The sequence below is a fragment of the Erpetoichthys calabaricus genome, chromosome 15, assembly GCF_900747795.2.
Source record: "Erpetoichthys calabaricus chromosome 15, fErpCal1.3, whole genome shotgun sequence".
Classification (NCBI taxonomy): Eukaryota; Metazoa; Chordata; class Cladistia; order Polypteriformes; family Polypteridae; genus Erpetoichthys; species Erpetoichthys calabaricus.
This window is the reverse complement of record NC_041408.2, coordinates 64208159-64230927: the sequence shown is the minus strand read 5'-3', so window position 1 is coordinate 64230927 and position 22769 is coordinate 64208159. Positions and strand designations below refer to the sequence as shown.

Sequence of the window (22769 nt, the reverse complement as noted above, 5' to 3'; positions counted from 1 at the left end):
CAGAAAAGGACTCACTGAGACTGCAGAGAGTGGACGGTGGAAATTTAGATATGATAATGGGATGGTCATTTGTGTACTAACAAAGAACTGTTGTGCATAATGTCAAATTAGTGCCCTAGAGGGTTATGGGTTGTTGTTAACATCCCACTGAATTAGGAGGAATACTTAAAGCAAAATGTGGATGAAGTACCCCTTTTGTAGAATTGTGCTGACTCGAGGGCTCAGTGGAATGGCGTTTCATGCAATACAAAGTATAGAGCACATATTTAATTTTTATTTGCTTTTAAGAATCCACTTTTCATGAATTCCACCAGTTTACTTATGCAGATTACAACAATGCCAGCAAACAAACATTTTGGATCAGATAATCCATATTTTTCCTTACAATGCAGGCAATTAGACTTTGGATTGATTTGTGCTTGAAAGCAATCCAAGGAACATGCACAGAAACAATAAAAGCTGATTATAAAATTACAAAACAAATGACTGAAACAACAGGTGCCGCAGGATGTGTAATTGCTGGCTGGAAAACACTGCTGCCAAAGCCTAGCGACGCACTTGTTTGCTTACTGACAAAGAAACTTTCCCACCCAAGTTACAAAGATGAGGTTTAAAAAAAAACTGACCTTTACAAGTGAAAATCAGAAGTGTTCTGATTATCCCCTAGGGGTCAGCATTGGGTTACTCTGCTTTGCACTGGCAGGTAAACTGTTCAAGAGCAGCACCAAGCTTGCATGTTCATTTTATTCTTTCTGTTCCTCTTAAGATTTTGTCAAACTGAGGCCAAGCAGTATACCAAAGAAAGCGTAACAGGCTCTTCTGCAGTCAGTAAACATTTGTTCACTCAAGCTCCGGCTCTGTCTGTTTCCCTCCTAGTCAGGATATTTTAATGCATAATTAAGAAGGTCAGAATTAATGAAGCAGTGTGGAGTAAAGTTCAAGGAATCCCCAGGCTCAATGCCTTCTAACAGAATCACAGGAATGAATGTTAGATTGGCAGCCATGGAGACACAAGCAGGCACACCGTAGTGCCGACTCAGGGAGGCGACTTAGTAAAATCCATCTTACCTGAAGTGTGGAGTCATTGTGTAGCTCTTTGCCAGCAAAAATGACACGCAGCTGCTGAGCTGGAACTCCTTGTTGCCTAGCAACCACCTCCTTGAGCTGGAAGACAGTAGCACCCGCATCCACCTCCACTGGGATGCAGTGACTGGAGTAGAATTTGACAAACACTGGGTGCAGCAAAAATAAAAAGAAACAACAAGAAGTTCAGAGAAGCACAATAAGCCCCAAAAATAAAAACACAAAGAAATGCATTTTAAAAACAAACGCAGTTTAAATAAGGTCACATAACTTCAGAGATGCCACGTAATTCAAATGTTTAAGGACAGAGTACACAATTATTCGACAGCCTAGATTCCATGTCTGAAAATAAGGTGGGAACCAGGAGTGTAACCTACCAAATCCCGACAGAAAACCCTAAAAAAAAAAACCAAAACAAAGGGTTCTACCAAATATGCGCATTCTGACTAAATCCAATAAAGACGTCATGAATCACTGTTAGGCCGGTACCCTTGGTACAGCTAGTCTTACCTTGTCTTTATGAGTTACCTCAGCTAACACATCATTGCAACCGCCAGTCTGACAAGCCACCATTCTCCAATAATGACGAAGCTTTACACTTTGATGCCTGGTAGGTGTTCATAGTGTCAAGTCCAGCATTATTTTGGCATATATAACGCTATATTTAAGCATGACGATATACATATTGTTGCAGTAACTTCATTTTTTTCAAAAATGTTTTATATATACTAGAGCCACCTGCTAGCTTCGCTCGCCAACCCCTTCCCAAGCACTATGCGCCATTATGAAGAGGGGGGCTGTTGTGATGTGAGATTTTGCATATAATTTGATAAATATTTTGTATGTCTTTATTTGTAATTTAGGCAAAGCAATGTAATTTAGTGTTACTTTGTTGAGAGGCATTCGGTGTTTGCAACCCAAGGAATGGATCTCTTTGAATTTTACGACAGGATTTGGGGGGATGTGCTTAAAACCAGTTTGGCGAGTGTTTCTCTGCTAAAGTCTTTCAACCCCCCGCAAGAAAGCCATAAAGACATATGGTCTTGGGGGTGGCAGGTTTTAAGATGCTGTATTCCCCCGTTGGTCTGAAGTATGGCTGGTTGGAATTGGCTTGGATCAGAAGCTTTTAAGTACCATGATGTCCTATTGGCTCTAGGGGTTGGACAGAGAATCTATACATCTGCTTGTTCAACCACATTCTCTCTCTCTTGCTAACCTGTGATGATGAAGACAACACAATGAAAAGCACAGCTCAGCAGTCATATTGACCAGGCTTAAGGCCTGTTCTGAAGAAAGCTGAGCACCAATGATGCCTTAACTACAGGCATTTTAAATAACTACAAGTCTGTGTGCTGCCTGAACTACATATCACCATTTAATCAGGTTGTATGGTTGCCAACATTCAAATGTACTTTGCATATTGTTATTATTTATGAATATTATCAATAATACATTATTTTATGTGTAACTTAACTCCTGCTTGTCTTTTTAATACATCCAATTGCCTGTGGTTATAGATATAGAAGGGAAGGTGGGGATAAGTTATATACTGTAATACCTTATACACAGTTGTAAATCTGCGGGATTAGGCATTCTGACAAAGGCTACATATTAATAATACAATAGGGGAAAGTAGAGCAATATATTACTCTACCAAGAGAAAACAGGGGCTAAACGCACCCCAAGGAGACACAGTTGCTCCTCCGAAACCCCTCTTTAACAGTGATACAATGGGAATCAAATAACAGTTGTTCTTTTAGCTCCTCTTTGCTCGATCAGCTGCTGGCTTGCTGCTGCTCCCATGCCATGTGATCTGCATTTCGTCACTGCCTTGTCTCTTTTCTCCCCCAGACATCCTCAAACACTATTCGATCTCTTTTCACTGTTCCGTTATTTCACCGAGTAAGATTTTCCGTTTATTTGCACTAAAGTGATCTTTACTCTAATTTTTTTGAGACTTTCGAATGTTCCTACTTCCATTATCTCTGACCTGCTCTGCATGTACATCACAGGACTTGCTTCCAACGGTTGTAAGTATGACGTGACTTGCCTGTCTCACGGGATGTGAAAGTGTCTCTCTGTCTCTCTTCAAAAGATCACGTCTCGTCCCAATTTTTTTTTTTTATAATAGAGAGATATATAGTCGCACAGGCATAAATCAGGAGCATGAAAGCCAACAATTAGGAGACACAGTAGTGTCTGGGGGATCACAGCCTCTTCTCTTTCACCCACAGCTTGGGCAGCGAAACCCACAGATGTCACTTCCCATTTGGTCCCAGAGGTCCTGCCTTTTCCACCCTCTCGACTATTGAAAGAGCAAATCTCCTGAAAGACGGCATTAATGTACAAACCAGATTCAAAAGAGCATGGCGCTCTGTGAATGTAGAAGAGAGAGCAGTCTAGAGAGAGGGGCAGCATAAGGCATGCAATGTCTACAATTGCAGAGTGGTGGCTCTGAGGCTAGGGATCTGCACAGGTAATCGGAAGATTGCCGGTTCGAATCCCGTAAATGCCAATAGGGACTCTGCTCTGTTGGGCCCTTGAACAAGGACCTTAACCTGCAATTGCTGAGTGCTTTGAGTAGTGAGAAAAGCGCTATATAAATGCAAAGAATTAATTATAATTCTTTTTGTTTCTAGCACTTTTATTTTGCAATTACTTTGCCGGATTAAATGGGGCACTGGCTGGTTCCCAAACCCATCAAAATGTCTCTTGTTTTCTTATATATTTACTATAAATAAATATAAAATAGAAAACAAAAACAAATAAAGGGATGGTTACCCCATTTAATGTCCAGTGATAAAAAGAAATCTAACAAATGGTTCAAAATTCAGAAAACCATTGCTAGCAATGTGGTGGCTCTTCATGGTTGTTTTTAAAGTAGACTTCTTCCAGGAGGAAAGTCTAGTCAAGTCTAGGGCTGCTGATTGATCTCTATTATCATGTACAATTACCACATTAAAAATTTCGACGCTACACCTAAATGAGTTAATTACATCTGGGTAATTTGACTGTGCTTCACAAATAGAGAGTAAGAGAAACTCTGTCTAGTACAAAAGGCTCTCGACTCCTGTCGCTACACTGCAGAACTCCTGTCTCAACATTGGCCGATCGTGTTCTCTTCAACGTCATTACCATTATCCCTGAGATCACTGGTCCGCCATTAGTGGTGCAGCTGTAAAGACATTGTTACTGGCTGTAGGACAGGCAGAATACGGACTGTCAAAATGTGAAGTGTATAAAGAAGAAAGCAATTTATCATGTTAATCACAGTTCTTCAGAAAAGGCCAGTCACTGCATTATACAGTAGATTCAGTTCTTGTGATAATTGAAGCATACAAACATGACGACTTTGCTCAAATGGTAAACTTTGATGCCTCTTCTGAATGTGTGTGGTGCAATAAGAGCTTTTTGGGTGACTTTCTAAGCTACTGTTCACTGATCTCCAGGGGGCAAAGCAGTTATAAAATATTATGAAAATAATTAGGTGCTAGAAAATTGTTTTTTAAAATGTCCTCTCCCAATCATTTAAAATAAGATGACTGCTAACCCTCTCTCTCTTAATATGGACTGTGTATATATGCTGGTATAGTGATAGCACTGGTGTCTTAGTGTAAGGATCGGGGTTCATGTGCTGAGGGTTCCCTTTGTGGAGTTTGCAAGTTCTTCCAAGTTCGGGTTTGCATCGGTGTCCTCCCACAGTCCAAAGACTTGCAGGTTAGGTGAATTGGTGCCAGTAAAGTGGCTCTAGAGTGTATGGGTGTGTGAGTTTTCACCCCGCAACATAATGGCACCATTTCTTGGTGTGGTTCCTGGCTTAAGCCCAGTGAATGCTAGAATAGGCTGCAGCTGCCCCTCAACCCTGCCCTGGATAAGCAGGTTAGTCTTTTTAGCTGGCAGCAATCCTTATCAAGAAATTGATCCTATTGTCTTGGCCACTGATGCCTCACTCCTCCTCCACAAAAACAGTTTTTGAGCAATACACACTTTAGCAACAAGTTAGTTAGAGAATATATAGTATCTCCGGCCACTTCTGTCCCTTGTGAATTTTTATTTTGTTCATCTATTTTTAATAAAAATGTGTATCACTTGAACTGACCGGTGTACTGGTGTGCTTAAGCAATGGGCTGACTAAATAGTCAGAGAATTAAAAATGCCTTTTGCAATAATGTTCAATCAATAATGTTCTTTACCTTCATATCATTTTCAAGACATGTTGATAGAACCAATCAAACTGCTAAGCTAAACTGCATTGTGAAGTGTCTCAAAATAAAGAAACATTATTATTAATGGCTATTAAAACTGTTTTGAATTAGGAAGTAATCAGGAAGTTTCTACTTTATATAAAAATTAGCCATGGTCCTGTCGAGGACAGGTAATAGAATAATGAAAAATTATTTGCTATCTTTGTGCTATGTGTATCTACTGGACCTTTCCTGTGTATTCGCGTGTGTGTGAACGTCTCTTAACTGGCACTCCCTCGCTCAAGTACTTTCCAGTAAAGCCTGTCTCTCAGACTCTCTCATTATTTTTGAGGTGTCTTTCTCACCTCCTGTCCAGTTTTATACTTGCCATCTTTGAATGTGACTTTCTCAGCATGCGCCTTTAGTCATGTATCTCAAATTTGCACTTCCTGTTTCATCACGTCACCAAAGCGAAAACTGGCCAATCATACCAAAGCCAAAATTACCAATCACATTGCTCAGAGGGACTGGACACATGGACCTTAGTGTTTTATTGTATAGCAGCTATTAATACGCTTAAAGGAAAATATGTAAAATTTCAGTTACAAAGAAGTTAATTTGATTAAAAATTTTGATAGCACAATTATATATATCTACATATACAGTATATTGATCTCTGTCTGTCTCTTTCTCTCTTTACATACATATATATATGTAAACTGTATACTGTATATATCCTCAAAGAAAGCAACTCCACTAATACATAAGTGAGGTGAGCACATTGGCAAAACGAAACCTTCGAGAAGACAGAAACTCGCTTACACGCTGATAGACAACGGAGGTGAGCATGTCGGCTAAACGAAACCGCCAAGGAAAGAGAATCTCACTTAGCTGCTAATGCACAACTGATGCAATTGATTGATTGAAGTGCCAAAATTCATGGTTTCTAGGAGCCAAGGCTTTTTACAGCACAGGCTCACCCAGCTAGTACGTATGAGGGAGGCAGGCAGGCAGGCAGGCAGGCAGGCAGGCAGGCAGGCAGGCAGGCAGGCAGGCAGGCAGGCAGATAGATAGATAGATAGATAGATAGATAGATAGATAGATAGATAGATAGATAGATAGATAGATAGATAGATAGATAGATAGATAGATAGATAGATAGATAGATAGATAGATAGATAGATAGATAGATAGATAGATAGATAGATAGATAGATAGATAGATAGATAGATAGATAGATAGATAGATAGATAGATAGATAGATAATTAACAAGAAGCAGCCAATGAATACAATGCTAAACTTTAGGAGAGGTAGGTTAAGGTTCTATGGATCCTACTGGCATTATATACACACTGCCCCCCCATGTATTTTCATTAACTACATCCATTCTCTTTGTGCTATGACCTTCAAATTTAAAAATTGTGTTCTTGTTAAAAAATATAATGGAACATTTGTCAGTGAAATTGTATTATTTGCCGTCAAATTGATATATTTCAGTTTAAGCCTACAAACCATGTAACATCTGGGGCATATGTCTCTTTGCTACTCTGGCACAAAAAAAAATGCAACCTATATGATGTTGTATCACCTATGAATCAAGTCTAATTTATGCATGTTAGCAGGTCAATATACATCTCTCCATGAAAGGGAGTTCATGTGAAGGTCAGTTTGTCAGGACAGAAAGCACACAAATCTTCCACAATAAAATCAAACCAGGAGTCATTGATTAAATCAAAAGTGGGGTTGTCATTATGATGATGGCAATTAAACTTGCACGGCTTTGAAAGCTGCTCTAATTAGACGGTCAAGTGCTTCTAGGCCTGGGATACTTTACTGAGACATACTGTACGTATATAGTCTTTGTGGTAGTTGATTACACTGTTCCAAAAGCTTTTACGTTTTTGTTAATAACATTGGACAAAACACATGTTGCTTCTTATCAGATTTTTTTTTTTTTGGAGGAGTTTTTTCTTGTCTTCTTAGGGAGTTGAATACAATTAATTGAATACAGGTGAGATCTAGAATACTAATCACAAAATAGCACATACTGGATAATATTATTATTGTTTTCAGATATCCTAATATAGCCTATTGTGTACAAACTCTATGTGACATGACCATTTGAATTCTAACAGTGAAAATGCTATCCCCTGAAAGATGATTTTGCTTATTGCAGGTTATTGGCTGGGCAGCCACAGGACTACAGATTCAGATGTCACTGCTGGCTGGCTGGCGGGCTGTGTGACGCCGAATGAGTCATTTAACCTGCCCGTGTTCTAACCATATTAATGTGTCTGTCAGTGAGCTCTGCTCAGAAACAATTCAGGAGGGCCACTCACCAAGAAAGATCAAGACTCATTACTCCATATCTAACTTTGATTTAGAAATACGGAGCATTTTTTTTAATTTATGTTAAAAAAGGCGGGTATGTATTTTGTATACATAAAAAATGTAAGAAATAATTCCCCAGTAAAGTACCAAATCCTTCTTAAGTGTGAGCACCTTTATTTCTGTTTTAAGCACTGACAGTTAACTACTAACAGTGATCAATTAAAAATCAGACAAGATTTGTGTACTTTGTAGAACTTTTTTGTTTGCATTCAAATGCAGAGTAACATTGCCCTAATTGTTATTAAGCACATTGTTACAAATGATTCTGCTGACAAGCCTTTCTGATGCTTTTAAAGCTCAAGCAATAACAGCTACAGTGAAGTATCTAAAATGCAGATAAAACCTGTAAAGGCAGCACAAATAAAGCCATTAGTATAAAAGCCACACACACGCTGCACAATTCTGCTTAATTCAATAGAAAGTGAAATAATTAGCGTTATCATTCATGTGGGATGAAAGGCAACATTTTAAGCCTAAATTACAAGCCGCCTTCATGATGTACAGGGACCACCAGCTGTGAACCACTGGCACCATGAATGCCTTGATTTTGTACAATAAGCAGACATTATAGTTCTAGTCTAAGAGATATCCAAACGAGATGCTTTCACATAAAATTAAAAACAAAAATAACATTTTAAATATTAGTTTTGAAACAATGACTGATAATTAGCTAGTGCTTGTGGGTAAAGTGAGGGAGAAAAAGTATAAAACAGCTAAAGAGTTCTTCTCCCTGATTGCCTACTGCATAACATAGCAAAAGCACAGAAGTAGTCCAGCCAGGACAATCCTGGGAAGAAAAAGATCATTTTAATTTATAAAAAAAAAAAAATCTTGTTTAATAAATGAATGACTTGTGCAGTCCCATCTCATCTCACTGGTGCTGTTTTCTGTACATGAACCAAAATAATGGCTCAATTTCCTTTTTATATAAAAAATACTTCGACTCTTACAGATATTTTACATTTTATTAACTGAATGAGAAGAGTTTTAAAGCTGAATATGAAAGTTTTAATATTCATGTAGAACCCCTAATCAGAAATGTATGCAATTATCTCTGCAGATGCAAGCTTTCACATTGAATATCTTTTCCGCTATTTTGTTATTAATTAATCTAAAATAATCTCCAACATGACTGCATTTGACAGTCCTAGTGTTTGTTAAAAACATGAGATTTTACAAACTAAGAAAATATTCAGTCCAACCAACTCTCCTGTCGACTGATGGCTACAGTATGTCCTCCCAATATGTCATCCAGTTGGTTCATTGGATGTCTGCTTCAACCACAAACTCGGCTACGTGTTTCAAAATCTTGGAATGCATTGGTACCTCCAGGTTTCTGTCCCAAATCCATTTTCAGTTAAGTGCGGCTTGTGTCGGAATTCTTAGGTCCAAAACCAAGTCCTGTGCACTCCAAAAGCACCACAGAATTTTAAGATTTTCCTTGCTTGCCTTTAATGGTTGACTTATGTGTGTGTTTCCTTTCCTTGTTAATATTTTCTGCTTGTAAAACATGCATGGCTCAGGTGCTAATATTTAGGCCTTGGCTTGACTTTCAGTGCCTTGCAGGAACTCACTACTTTAGAAGTGCAGCCCATGTTTTGAGCATACAAAGTCTAAATACTCAAATGTCTGTAATATTTTAGACTTCACTATCATTTCATTGGCTTTGATGTTAATGGTAAAATTGAGGAGGGCTAGAATTATAACATTAGAAAATTAGCAACATTTTGACAAGCACAGGCCATTCAGCCCAACAATCCTTGCCAATCCTATCTACCCAATTTCTCAAAATTAATATCAAGTCGAGGTTTGAAGGTCCCTCACGTCCTGCTCTCTACCACAATACTTGATAATTTATTCCATGTATCTATGGTTCTCTGTGTGAAGAAGAATGTTCTAGCATTTCATTTATCCTAAACAAATTTCCAACTGTGTCCCCATTTTGCTGTTGAATGAATTTTAAAGTTACAGTTAGCTCCAATGTATCACTGCCTTGGCTTTACTGTTCTAATGCCTTTCATAATTATTAAAACTTCAGTTATGTCACCTCTTAGCCCTTTGAACCAAGCAGACCAGATTTTGAGCCAGTTGAACAGTGATGTAGACCCGAAACACCAGTATAACGGCCCACCTATCTATCATCATAACCCCAGCTGGCCTGACTAACAGTCTATGTGTATCTGTTATGCTGCGCTACTGTTACGCTACGCTACTCTACTCTCTCAGTCTTGCAGTCCATATATGTAGAGACATATTCCCAAAAGGCAGCTACACCTCTCTGCCGTCATAACCTGCCTGGCTGGAATATAGGCCTTCGCTATATTAAATTACGCACATAACAAACCGCTGTCTAGTTATGCTGTTACAGCACTTACACAAGTTACACTGTTTATTTTTTTTTTTTAACTGCATGTCAGTTTTACTTTTTCTTGTATTGTATGTTTCCAGAAGAAAATGGAAAAGATTTCAGTTGTACTTTATCATGTGAAAACAACAGATGCTTTGTGTGCGCAGAGAAGTACAAACAGGCAAAGAGAGCTTTTGGCCTTGTGATCCATGGGGGGTTTCTTTCCTCCCTGAGCTCACCTTAGGACATCTGTATTACGGTGTGACAGGTATACCATCCCAGTCAAACATTCCACCTGGCCCTGTCCTCAGAGCAGGTTGCATCGCACACAAGAGAGAGATTGGGGACTTGACGCCAGAACCGAGAGACCTGCAGGGAAGGGGAGATGTGGGACGATTGATTGGAAGATGGTGAAAATCATGTGAAGTGTTGTTGTGCATTGCTTGTGGAACTAAAAACTGTTTTGAAGCGTATCACTGAGAACAGCAGGTGTGGCATTAGGTCCTTATAATGAACGGTAGAAAATGATGAAAACTCAGAGACTGAAAGTTATACAGCTAGTTCTATAGTATCAATCTGTTTTTATAACTATGTGGCTTATCATCATATAATACAATTTTACTTTTTTAAATAAAACTTTTGGGTTTTCAAAATTGTTGAAAATTGCCGGGGAGACTTGGGTTATAAGTGACCAAATGCTAGGAAGGACTTGGTTCAAAAGGTTAATCTCTGTTCAATTAAACTGAAAAGCATTGACCCCTTTAATCTCTCCTCATAGCTTGTACCTCTTAGTTCCAGAATCATCCTGGTTGTTCTTCTGTGGACTTTCTCTAGTGATGTTATGTCACTTTTGCAGCCTACACGCAGTTCTCCAGATGAGGTCTCATCAGTATGTTAGAAACTTAAGCATAGCCCTCCTACACATTGTGCTATATAACCCAACATTCTGTTAGCCTCCTTAATGCCTTCTCTGTATTGCCTTTATATAGACAGTGATGAGTCCACTAGGAATCCCAGATTCTTTTCAAAAGGAGATACTGTCAAAGTTTAAGACCTCCCATTGTGTATTCAAATCTAACATTTTTACTTCCTACATGTAATACTTTACATTTATTTTCATCTTCCACAAGACCACCCTCTTACAATTTAGCTGCCCTTCTACCTGGTTTGGTATCATCAGACCTAACCAGCTTTGATTACAGTCCTGTCCAGATCATTTAAATATATTAAAAATATCAGTACCTCCAGCACTGATTTTAACATCACCTAATTCTGATAAGGTCCCTTGCACCATAACCCTTTGCCTCCCATGTTTTAGCCAATTTGTCTACCATCCATACACCACTCCCTTAATTTCCACTTGTTTTAGTTTACTGCCCAACCTCTAGTTGTTTAGAAAACAGAAAATGGTTGACAAATGCTACATGAGAGAAAACATGCTGCTGTTTTTTATTCAAGCTTGGCTTATAAAAACAAGCCCTGACCCTTGGAGACTTGTTACTTCAAACATTATATCTTCTGGGTTTTGTAGGCCATACCCCATCAAAGAATCATCACTTATAGCCCCAAAGGAATTGCTACTTCAGAGTTATGAGTGGCTTATAGCACAGACACCTCAGAGCTCGTGATTTTATTGAGTTGGTTCATTTTGGACTCTTGGTGGTTCATAGCCTGAGCACCAATGACGATGTCAATTCAAAGTCTTGCTAACTTAGTACTTAGGCTTGTCAGTTACTAACCCTAACACCTCTGGTCTAGGCACTTTAATAGGCCCCAAACAACAAGAACTGCAAGCTCAAGGTTAAAATGTGCATCACATTTCTGTGTAATTTGAACACAAAAAGGGGAGGGGGGTCATTTTTGTGGAAGGCCAAAAAATGTTTAAATTTGTTAACTTAAATTAATGTGATTATGTGTTTATGGTACCAAATTTTAATTAACATTGGGTTTTCAGGAATGTGTTTGCTTCAAGAGAAGCTAAAAAGGCTCTTGCTATAGTCATTTTGACTCAAATAAAGTCACAGTAGTTTATGTGTTGGTTGCCTTGAGACAAATGAATCCAAAGTGGCTGTTGTCAAGTGATGCTTAAGATGAAGATCTAAAGACTAGATTTCAAACAAACAGAAACTTTTACACCAAAAAAATTAACAGCCGCATCAGTCAAACCAAGATGTTAACCTAAAGTCACAAGCAATTACCAAGTCATTAATCTGATGGTGGAGTTAAAGCTTCCACTAATGTTGTTGTCCAGAACAAAAGTTAGTGTTTCTCTTGTTTTTACAAAGACCATAAAGTACATAAGGTTATACATGCCACTGTCTTTGATAGCTGTGGTGCATCATCATCACATCAGGCTTCATGCAGCTGTTAGCACTCATGCCTTAGCACCATTAACAGTACCATAATGGTAGTATTTGGAAATGCTTCAAAGCCCTAAGAATCAATTTCATATGCAAAGAAATCACTCCAGAATGAAAGGTGCTTTTCAAGCAATGGTTCAACAAGGAGCCACACAAACCAGTAAAGAGACATCTTAATAACATTTTAAAAATTATATTACAATATTTACAGTATTTACAGTGTTGCAAGAAGTGATCTGCATTGAAGAGATGATGCCAAAAAGCAATTCCTCTGAAGAACTGACAAAGCCAAAAGACTCACACATCCTACACAAAAGACACAAGGACTGGCAACACAAATTTAAAAGTCCCTGGCTAAAACAGAGCTCAGTTTCATTAGGCGTATGATTTACAAAGTCTTAAATAATCTCGCTCCATCCTATATCTCTGAATGCCTTTCACCTTACACTCCAGATCGTAACCTTAGATCTTCAAATGAGTGTCTGCTTAGAATTCCAAGAGCTAAACTTAAAAGAATTGGTGAGGCAGCCTTCTGCTGTAATGCACCTAAAATCTGGAATAGCTTACCGATAGAAATTCACCAGGTTAATACGGAGGAGCACTTTAAAAAACTGCTAAAAACCCATTACTTTAACATGGCTTTCTCATAGCTTCATTTTAGTGTAACCCTGATATTCTGTATATGCATTTAATTCATTTTTATCATGGCTCAGCAATCTGTACTAACCCCCACTGCTGCTGCTGTTCTGTTTCCGGTTTTCTGTGGTGGTGATCTGCGTCACCACCACCCGATCAAAGCACCGTGCTGTCCCTACATTGATGGATTAAAGGCCAGAGGTCCACATGACCGTCATTGTCTAGTTCTTCCATGTGAGGCCTGAAAACCATGAGGACTGATTGAGATCATTGATGTTAGCTAGAATGTCTAGTAAGGTTTGATGTACTGGTTCCCATATTGAAGATTCCAGCATTTCAGTTGGATGGTGCTTGGTAGCAGCATTCACCGTATTTTTTGATCACACCTTATACATATTGTGACGCATGAATCACTGTCTTGCACCCCAAAACATGAGGCTGAGTCTCAGTACTTTAGCAAAACCAGCTTTATTCAGCTTGAAACAGGAACAGCATGGTTATTTATTGTAGCGGGATTTACCACTCTCCTATACACAGGCACAGCAAACGGGCAGAGTTGTGGCCAGGTTAGTGGCCAAGTAATACTGTTCTCTGCATTTATAAAGTTCCTTGCACCACCCATTGACAACAGGCACATAGAGCGTAACCACGATGGGCTCAGAATTACTTCCGCGGTGCTCCGCTGCAGCGCTGTGAGTCTGCAATTGCCCCAGTAGCGGACAAGCAATCTCCCACAGATGCAATGATCGCGGTTTGGGACACACTTTGGTGTGTTGTCTCATTGGAGGGGGTCCCAAAAGAGTTCAGAAACCTCACAATATATAGAGAGAGTGCCTGGCCAAGAGGCCTTAGTAAAGGAAGGCCAGGGATTCCCTTCCAAGCTGGGACTAGAGTACGCAAGGACACTGCAGCAGCAGCTACACTTGGGCTGGCCTAACAGCAGCCACGGAAAAACACAAAGGGTGTGCTTGGGAACCTGAAAGGACATGACAGTGGATGACTGCCTGTTCCCTAGTCTGGTTGGCAGTATCCCATCTTACTCTCAGGTTGGGCTTTAAAGGAGAGCCCTCTACTTGGCCTGAGGAGTCAGTGGTGGGAAAAGGGATAGGCAACACTGAACTGGGAGGAGTGGAGGAAAATGCAAAAATTCCTCTTTGTACTGGGCAATGGGAAAAGAAAGCCTGTAAAACTTACACTGTTTGTGAAAATAAAAAGGAACTGTGCCTGTGGTATTTGTATCTGGGTTTTTGGGATATATATATACACACACTAGGGGGCTTCACCCCCTGCTCGCTTCATTCACCAACCCCCAGGGCGAGCGTTGGGCACTCACTATTTTGCAGATGAGCCGCTTGAAGGTTGTCAGGGTCCTCCTCTGCTAGAGAAAGTGACTGTATTTAAAGAGGTGATATATAGAAGAGTATATGGGGTATGGGTAGATAGAAAATCAGTTACTTGAGTATTTCACTACAACTGTCTATTTTAAATGCCAATGAATAATAAAATGTACTAAAAAGAACAAGTAGAAGTAAAAAGTAAAACATAATAAAATGTAATAAAAAATTAAATTACATTAATGCCTTATCAAAAACAATATCATGAATTACTTTATCCTCTAACTCACATTCTGTGAACGTTGCGTTTCTGCATTTCTGTTTGGGACATTTTTCTCTTTTTCGTTTATTGGACGACTCTCTTTGCTCTTGATTTTTATTATATGCAGCTCTTTTTTGTTCATTTTCTTTTTCTCAAAGTTCTTTATCAGTTCTTGTCGCTCTTTTTCTATCACAATCAAAAATCCGACGGTCTTGAAAAGATAATTTGCTTTTCTGCCTTGCCATTATAACCAACTATGTTGAAGAGTTAGCACTGAGAGTGTCACAGGATGGTACAGAGAGACAGAATAACTGTTTTAATATATATATATGTGTATGTATGTATATATATATATATATATATATATATATATATATATATATATATATATATATACAGTATATATATGTATATTGCAGAAGCCAGCCCCGGACACAGACAGACAGACACCTAAACGTCTACAAAAAGCACATGTTTATTTACAGTACATACAGTTCACACAGCACACGGTGCCCCTGCAACAAGCACCCTCAGTCCAGGCCTCTCAACAATCCTGTCCTCTTTTCACCACCTCCACTCCTCTCCTCCGAGCTTCGTCCTCTTCCACCTGACTCCAGCTGACGACTGGAGGGAGGCAGCCCCTTTTATGTTCACCCGGACATGCTCCAGGTGCCCACTGATGAGCTTCCTGCGGCACTTCCTGGTGTGGCGGAAGTGCCAAATGAGCACCCGGAAGCACTCCGGGTGTCCCCGGTATTCCTTCCGCCAGCACCTCCAGGTGTGGCGGAAGTGCAGATGTCTAGGGCTCCATAGTTTTCAGGGCACCCCCTGGCAGTGGCCAAGGGCCCCTACAGGGTTGAGCTTCCATGCTCAATTCCCATGGCCCCTGTACAAACCAGGGCGGCTGCTCTCTCATGATCCAGGGGAGGCATAGTCCCTCTCCCGGTCCTTCTCGGCGTCCCGGCTTGGCACAGCCCCCAGCCACCTGCCACTATATATATATATATATATATATATATATATATATATATATATATATATATATTTTCACGGCATTCGTAGTCTGTGTCACAATCTGATTGTATGGGTGGTTACCTACCAGGTAACGCTTGTGGTTGGCCAGCAATCTGCTAACATCCGCCACGGTGCTCTCAGTTTGTGAGGAGCAGATCATAGAATGGTTGCAATAGTTTACTGTCAAATAAATGCAAAGAGTACGCGACACGTGTTTCGCCCTCATTCTGGGCTCATCAGGCATACACACTCCACTGCACTCCCTCTCGGGAATCGAACCTCGGACGTCAGCGCCGATGCCCCTAACGTTGCGCCACGGCGTGTGGTTCGTTTATTTGACAGCATGTAGATCGGGGTAATTACATTCATGGCATTCATAGTCTGTGTCACAATCTGATTGTATGGGTGGTTACCTACCAGGTAATGCTTGTGGTTGGCCAGCAATCTGCTAACATCCACCACGGTAGATGAGCCCAGAATGAGGGCGAAACACGTGTCGCGTACTCTTTGCATTTATTTGACAGTAAACTATTGCAACCATTCTATGATCTGCTCCTCACAAATTGAGGGCACCGTGGCGGATGTTAGCAGATTGCTGGCCAACCACAAGCGTTACCTGGTAGGTAACCACCCATACAATCAGATTGTGACACAGACTACGAATGCCGTGAATGTAATTACCCCGATCTACATGCTGTCAAATAAACGAACCACACGCCGTGGCGCAACGTTAGGGGCATCGCCTCTGGCGCTGACGTCTGAGGTTCGATTCCCGAGAGGGAGTGCAGTGGAGTGTGTACACCTGATGAGCCCAGAATGAGGGCGAAACACGTGTCGCATACTCTTTGCATTTATTTGACAGTAAACTATTGCAACCATATATATATATATATATATATATATATATATATATATATATATATATATATATATATATATATATATATATATATATATATATATAATGGCAACAATTGTAGATAAAGTCATTTTCAGAGTTGCACTGTACACTAGATCAGTAGTAGTAGATCACACAGCAGCTTTGAAAGTTACAGTGCAGTGTCATTATTGCAAGGTCAACATTTAGGTTTTTGAGATCTCTTGATCTTTAAAGTAGGGAAAAAAGTTGTTATGGGTGTTGAGTGTTCTGTCAAGTTTTGAATGGATGACGACCAATCTGTCACTCTACCTCAGATCACAATATCATTGCTACATGCTCCACAGTAATAAGTGAGCTTAAGGCTGACATATCAAGGACTCACTACACACTACAGTGAAAAATAGTGATGGACCTGTAAATTAGGAAATGCCTAGGATAGAATGCCAAGAAGAGTCTGTTTGCTGGTTTTACTGCAGCATGTGAATCATGCCATTAGGAATTCATCCAAGTAGCACATTCATGGAGCACAAGTCAATAGAAAAAATGATTTGCTAGAAATTTAAGATCAGTTGGCCAAAACACTGGGATTCCAGTCTTTACCAAAGCAGAAGGCTTCACCTTTTGAGCATTAGTTAAAATAACTTTAAATAACTCAAAGTTTAAAATGCTCTGTAGGGGCTGTGGTACTGAACAGGCTTAGAAGACATTCTTAGTTTTTATAGTAAAACAAAACAAAGAAGGACATGGAAAGAATATAGCCTTGCTGCAGTCCTAAAGTTCTGCATGAGTTTGTGTCCTATCCACCCATTATTGAACTCTTTTCATCCAATTTAGTGTCATGGAATGGAGCTTATACTGGCATCAAAGAGCGCACGGCAGAAACCAAGGCTTGAAATCCTTCCGAGCAATAATAGAGATATGATGTACGGTAAGTATCTGAGATTTTAGGAAGGTTTAGAATGCGAGGCTGGAGTCCTTCTATACTAATAGAAGGTTTTCTTGAACTTGAGCTTTATTGCCAGGCAGCACGTTTTCTAGGAATTTTTCTTGGTGTTCCGTCCACACACATAAAAAGGTAAATATAATTAAACAGCACAACAGACGATATCAATACATTATATACAGTTGTAATTAAAAATATATTGCACAAAACACAAATACACAAAACAATTCAGTAAAGCAGAATTGCACTCCAGCCCAGTAATATATCAAGTAAGTAAACATAATTTAGATTGGATGGAGGCGTTTAGAAATCAGTCTTGAGGATTCAAACAGCATTTCTGTAATATATAAAACCATTTTACAGTCCCTCCCTTTCAAAAATCCCAGAGTACACTGGGAAAAGGATCTCTCACTCAACATTTCAGAAAAGGAATGGAAGGTAGCAATGCACGGAATTCACTCGAGCTCCATATGCGCAAAGCATACAATTATTCAACTTAAAATTAAATATTGAGTGCATCTGTCTCATTTTAAAATTGTCCAAAATGTTTCCAGGGCAAGATCCAACCTGCGAGCGTTGCAGTCAAGCTCCAGCCTCACTGGGCCACATGTTTTGGGCCTGCACCAAATTAACATCATTCTGGACCAAAATCTTTAAATGCCTTTCAGACAGCCTTGGGGTCACAATCCCTCCTAATTCACTAACAGCTGTGTTTGGTGGGCTCACAGAGGGGCTTAAAGTACAGAAGGACAAACAAACTGTGATTGCCTTTACTTCACTATTAGCACATAGACTTATTTTGCGCAACTGGAAGAATCCTAACTCTCCTCTTTTAAGTCAGTGGGTAAATGATATTATATATTATCTAAAATTGAAAAAAATCAAATTCTCCCTTAGAGGATCTGTGCAGAACTTTTTCAAAACCTGGCAGGATCTGATAAACAATATTTTAGAATAAGCATTTAAATTGAGGAAGTGGATTTTCTCCCCTCTTTTTCTATTCTATCTATCTTTATTTATTTATCTACATATTTTATTATTATTAAAGTGCTAATCTGCTGGCCTAGCTCTCTTTCTCATGGGTGGGGGTGATTTGTTTCAAACCAGTTTTGTTAAACTTGACTTGCAAGTATGGAATGTTTTTTGATTTTAATAAAATATTTAAAAAAAAACGGTAAAAGACAGATAAACTGTTTCTGTGACTAGTAGTTCTTGCCTTTAGTGACTGCTGACATTTCCTCGATGGTAATAACTGAAAGAGATGGCTGCTCAGGTGAGTGTAGTCTTTGACTATATTCCGCCATGTTTCGTGACTTTAATAGAGTCCAGTTTGAAGCCTACACATTTTTTCTGCTGACTGAACAGCACTCTGCAGTTTATGTTTCAAGTGAACAGATGCATTGCCATACCAGACCATAATGGAGAAAGTGAAGATGCTTTCAATGACAGCTCTATAAAACTGGAGCATCACTGATGGGGACAGGCTAAACTTTTCAAGATAACAGAAAAAAACATCCACTGCTGACTGTTTTTGGTAAGAAGAGTTATGTTTTCATCCCAGTTCAGATTGTGAGTGGTAGTTGTGCCATGATATGTATCTGCTTCTACTCTTTTCACAGTGACATCATTTATAACTTGGGGTGTAGGAGATGAGGAGTGGCTCCTAAAATCCTCAACCATTTCTATTGTTTTTAGGGAATTCAAGTTAAGATTGCTGAGGGTGCACTCACTGGCCTAAAGATCCTCTTCCCTCCAATATGACACCTCATCCCCACCTCTGATCAGGTCAATCAGGGTGCTGTCTTGAAAACCAATGCATCATTCTAGTGCCCAAGGATTTGGGAATTTTTTAATAAAAAGGCTGAGTGTAGTAGTAAAGCACAGATTTTCAGTATTATTACATAGAAGAGATTAACTATTTTTCTTAACTATATCAAATTATGTGTGAATGTTAGGAGGCAAGACTTGCTGAGATCTGGAAAGACACCATAACATCAGGAGATCCACTAAACTAAGCTTACAATACAAGCACAAAATAACAGAACAAAGAAGAGCTTGGACTCCAAGTCTGCGTCTCTCAATAGACCAAGCACATACAGTATTTAATGCTCATGACAATTTTCTGAGAATCCTGTTTTAACAATTAAAACAAATTAATAAATCTACCAATCTGCAACTTTTGCTAACAAAAACCATGTGTAAATACTGTATAGCACTTGAGATGAAAAAAGTTAAAAATTAAAATCCCAACATACATGATTTATGGCCTCAGGCATAATTGGGGAAAATCAATAATTCCTGCAAGGCAACAGACAGCGTACAGAAAATAACACAAATAGCAATTTAGAGACTCTTTCAAAGCCCGTGTGTTCCACAGAGAAAGGCTGTCAAGATGTGAGTTCTTTGTTTGTAATTTGGTGCCTTCCAAATGCCTTTTTAAGTATTTGAAAAAAATATTGTTAAAATAACTAGCAGATGGCACAGACAAACTTCTCATTGAAGATTACGAATGTTGCTCAAATCTCTTAACATTTTCAGTCCCCCTAGAATTAAAATAGCATTTAGCATGAAACAGTTTCATACTGAATTTTTGATTCTGCAACCCTCTCTTTCATGCACAGATTTAATATCAAATTTAAAATAAAGAAGTTACTCAACACATTTTACGGCAAAGTAATGAAGATAACATTTACAGTTGCTATCAGCATATATTTGTCCACAATGAATTCATTGCATAGCAGTATTTCCATCCATCCATTTATCAAGCCTTCTTATTTCAAGTTTAGAATTGTACTGGGCTGGAACCTATCATAGTGACCTCAGGCTCTGAGCGGGCACCAACCTCAGAAAGGGCATAATCACACTAACCTGTAATTGGAAGAAAAAATGGTCCATGGTGAGACTGTTCTTTGAAGAACTTTGACCCTTCTGGGTCTTGCTTGGTGCATGAGAGATTTTGTGTTAGGTCAATGTCTTTGGGGTCCACCTAGTGGTTATAGCTACAGAAGACGGGGTGCAAATACCAGGCTGGTTACAGGCATTTTGGTGCTCTTCTCACATCCAAGGAGTGTTTGTTATTGTATTTTTGTAAAAACAGAATTGGCCTTGAATGAATGAGTGTGGGTATGCATGTAAGAATGCCCTGCATTGGACTGGCACTCCGTGAAGGGGTATATTCCTGCCTTGAAATGGATGCATACAGAAAAAGCTCTGAATTAGACAACATGGGTGTGGGACATGGACGAATGGAAGAGACACTGGAAGGATGGGGATGTGCAGTATGAAACTCACAGATGTTGAGGTCAATGCTGAGGAACATTCGTTCTCTAAAAGTCCGATGAAGTAATGACATTTGTTCTTTAGATTTCTAAGCTCTAACCTTTTATATCAGAACATGTGCAATTTGTAAGAAAATCACCAAAAAATCCTAACACTAAGACATGAAATAAATGTTACTAATGTTAATTTTCAGATTTTTATCTCGTGCACATTTACAACTTCCTGACAGCTGATGACAGTGGAACAGCTGAAGACTCATCACCATGATTTTCATTCATGCAGTGCATATAATTTTATAAATTCATGAGTGTCTGTACTTTTCTAAAATTATCTACTGTAGTTATAATTTGGTCTGTGTAAACAGTACTAGAGCATGCAAAAACAGAAAAAAAAAATCTAAACAGAATATGCAGCATTGAATTTAGTTCTGTTAAGTTTGACTTGATCATATGTGTGTGTGTGTTACATGCTTTTAATAAATTCAATTCAATGAATTTTAATAAATTCAATAAAAGATAAAAAAAAAGAATATGCAATGTTACACATATTTCAAATGTATTTCAATGAAACCTATAAATGTTATCATCCATTCTCTTTAACATTGCTTCTCTCGCCTTTTAGTTAAGAACATAAAATTAAAAGCATCAAGAAATATTCTTCCCACTTAGCACCTTACAATTTTGTCCTGTGGTTGCGATTCAAGGATGGCAAAATAACAGTTTGTCATAAAAATGTCGGTGATTGGGTCAAGTTGGGCAACCACAGACCATTAGGGTGTGTCATTGCTAAAGACAGGATTCATGATGGAGCAGCCAACCTGGCCAGTGCAGCAGTTTAGCAAGCAGGTCCAACCACTGCAGGTGTGAGTGGTTATACAGCGAACTGACTTTGCCAAAGCGGAGGTGTGCTGCACTGTGCGCTGAGAAAGCCCACGGGTCATCGCAGGTTTTGATGTCATTTCAGCTGAAGGATGATATTAAAGCCTTCCTTTTGAGCACATGGCCATTCATCGAAATTGACCTCAGCAAGAATGGACCCTATCCCATTCCTGACAAGAGAGGCTCATGAGGACTATCACAATATTCACAAGTGGATGGTGTCACAGTGCTCAGTGGTGAAGAAGGAGATCCTCACCCAGTATTGAGTCACATCAAATCAGACAGCAAGGAAATGCCATGAATGGCGTATTGATGCTCTCAACCCAGCCCATGTCCAGGAGTTTGAACTGTGCAGGAAGGTGATGTGATGGCATTGACCTTGGCAGAACCCCAGCGAGCATTTGGTTTTGTGTGACTATCTCATCTATGTGCTCACCGAAGAGCTCACAAACCTGCCAAAGAGGGCCTCCTGCCAAAATTTGGAGAGCCTTGTGGATTGAGGTCTTTGAGAGACATCAATTCACCCTCCAAATTGAGCAATACAAGGTGTCACACATGCGTTTGGGAGGCAGCTGAAATGCTCAAAAGACGGTAATTCCTCGCCAAACCAGGGGATGGCAGAGTGCACTAATCCTTGCTCTTTTCCATTGATAGACCGATCACGGGAAATTCTGTTTGGGTCCAATGACATCACTTCTGGTCTCGGGCCCAAGACGTCACTTGTTTCTGTCCCTGAGGAAATCACTTCTGGTCCCAGTCTTGAGGACATCACTTCCAGTTCCGGGCCTGAAGACACAACTTCCGGTTCTGGCCATGTCACTTCCGGCCCCAAGGACGTCACTGCTGGTTCCTGTCTGATGACATCGTTTCCCGTTTTCCACTACATAACCACCAAGTTTGCCTGTTTGCTTTGTTCTTGTTCTGGACTGAAATCTGTAACATTGAATGACAACCTTCACTTATTTTGGCAGCCAAATTCAAGTATACGGGCCAGCGCCCCTAAACCTCTTTCCATGTTGTGTGGAACTTATTACAGAGGTCAAAAGAAGAGCATGAACTAGCCACCCTAGCTTCAATGATTCAGGCTGGTGGTGGTAGTGGTAGGGGCACACTTTGGGCCCCTTACTACCAGCTGAACATCATTTAAATGCCACAGCCTACCTGAGTATTGTTGTTG

At 39.6% G+C, this 22769-nt stretch overlaps 1 protein-coding gene across 1 annotated transcript in view; it reads right to left on the bottom strand.

Annotated features, from left to right (window-relative positions):
- The window catches only part of prkn (parkin RBR E3 ubiquitin protein ligase), a 1136346-nt gene that overhangs the window by 819088 nt on the left and 294489 nt on the right, over positions 1 to 22769 (bottom strand). The window contains exon 2 of the mRNA XM_028821112.2: positions 1069 to 1232. Coding sequence (XP_028676945.1) covers positions 1069 to 1232 — 164 coding nt within the window. The remainder of the gene's footprint in view (positions 1 to 1068; positions 1233 to 22769) is intronic.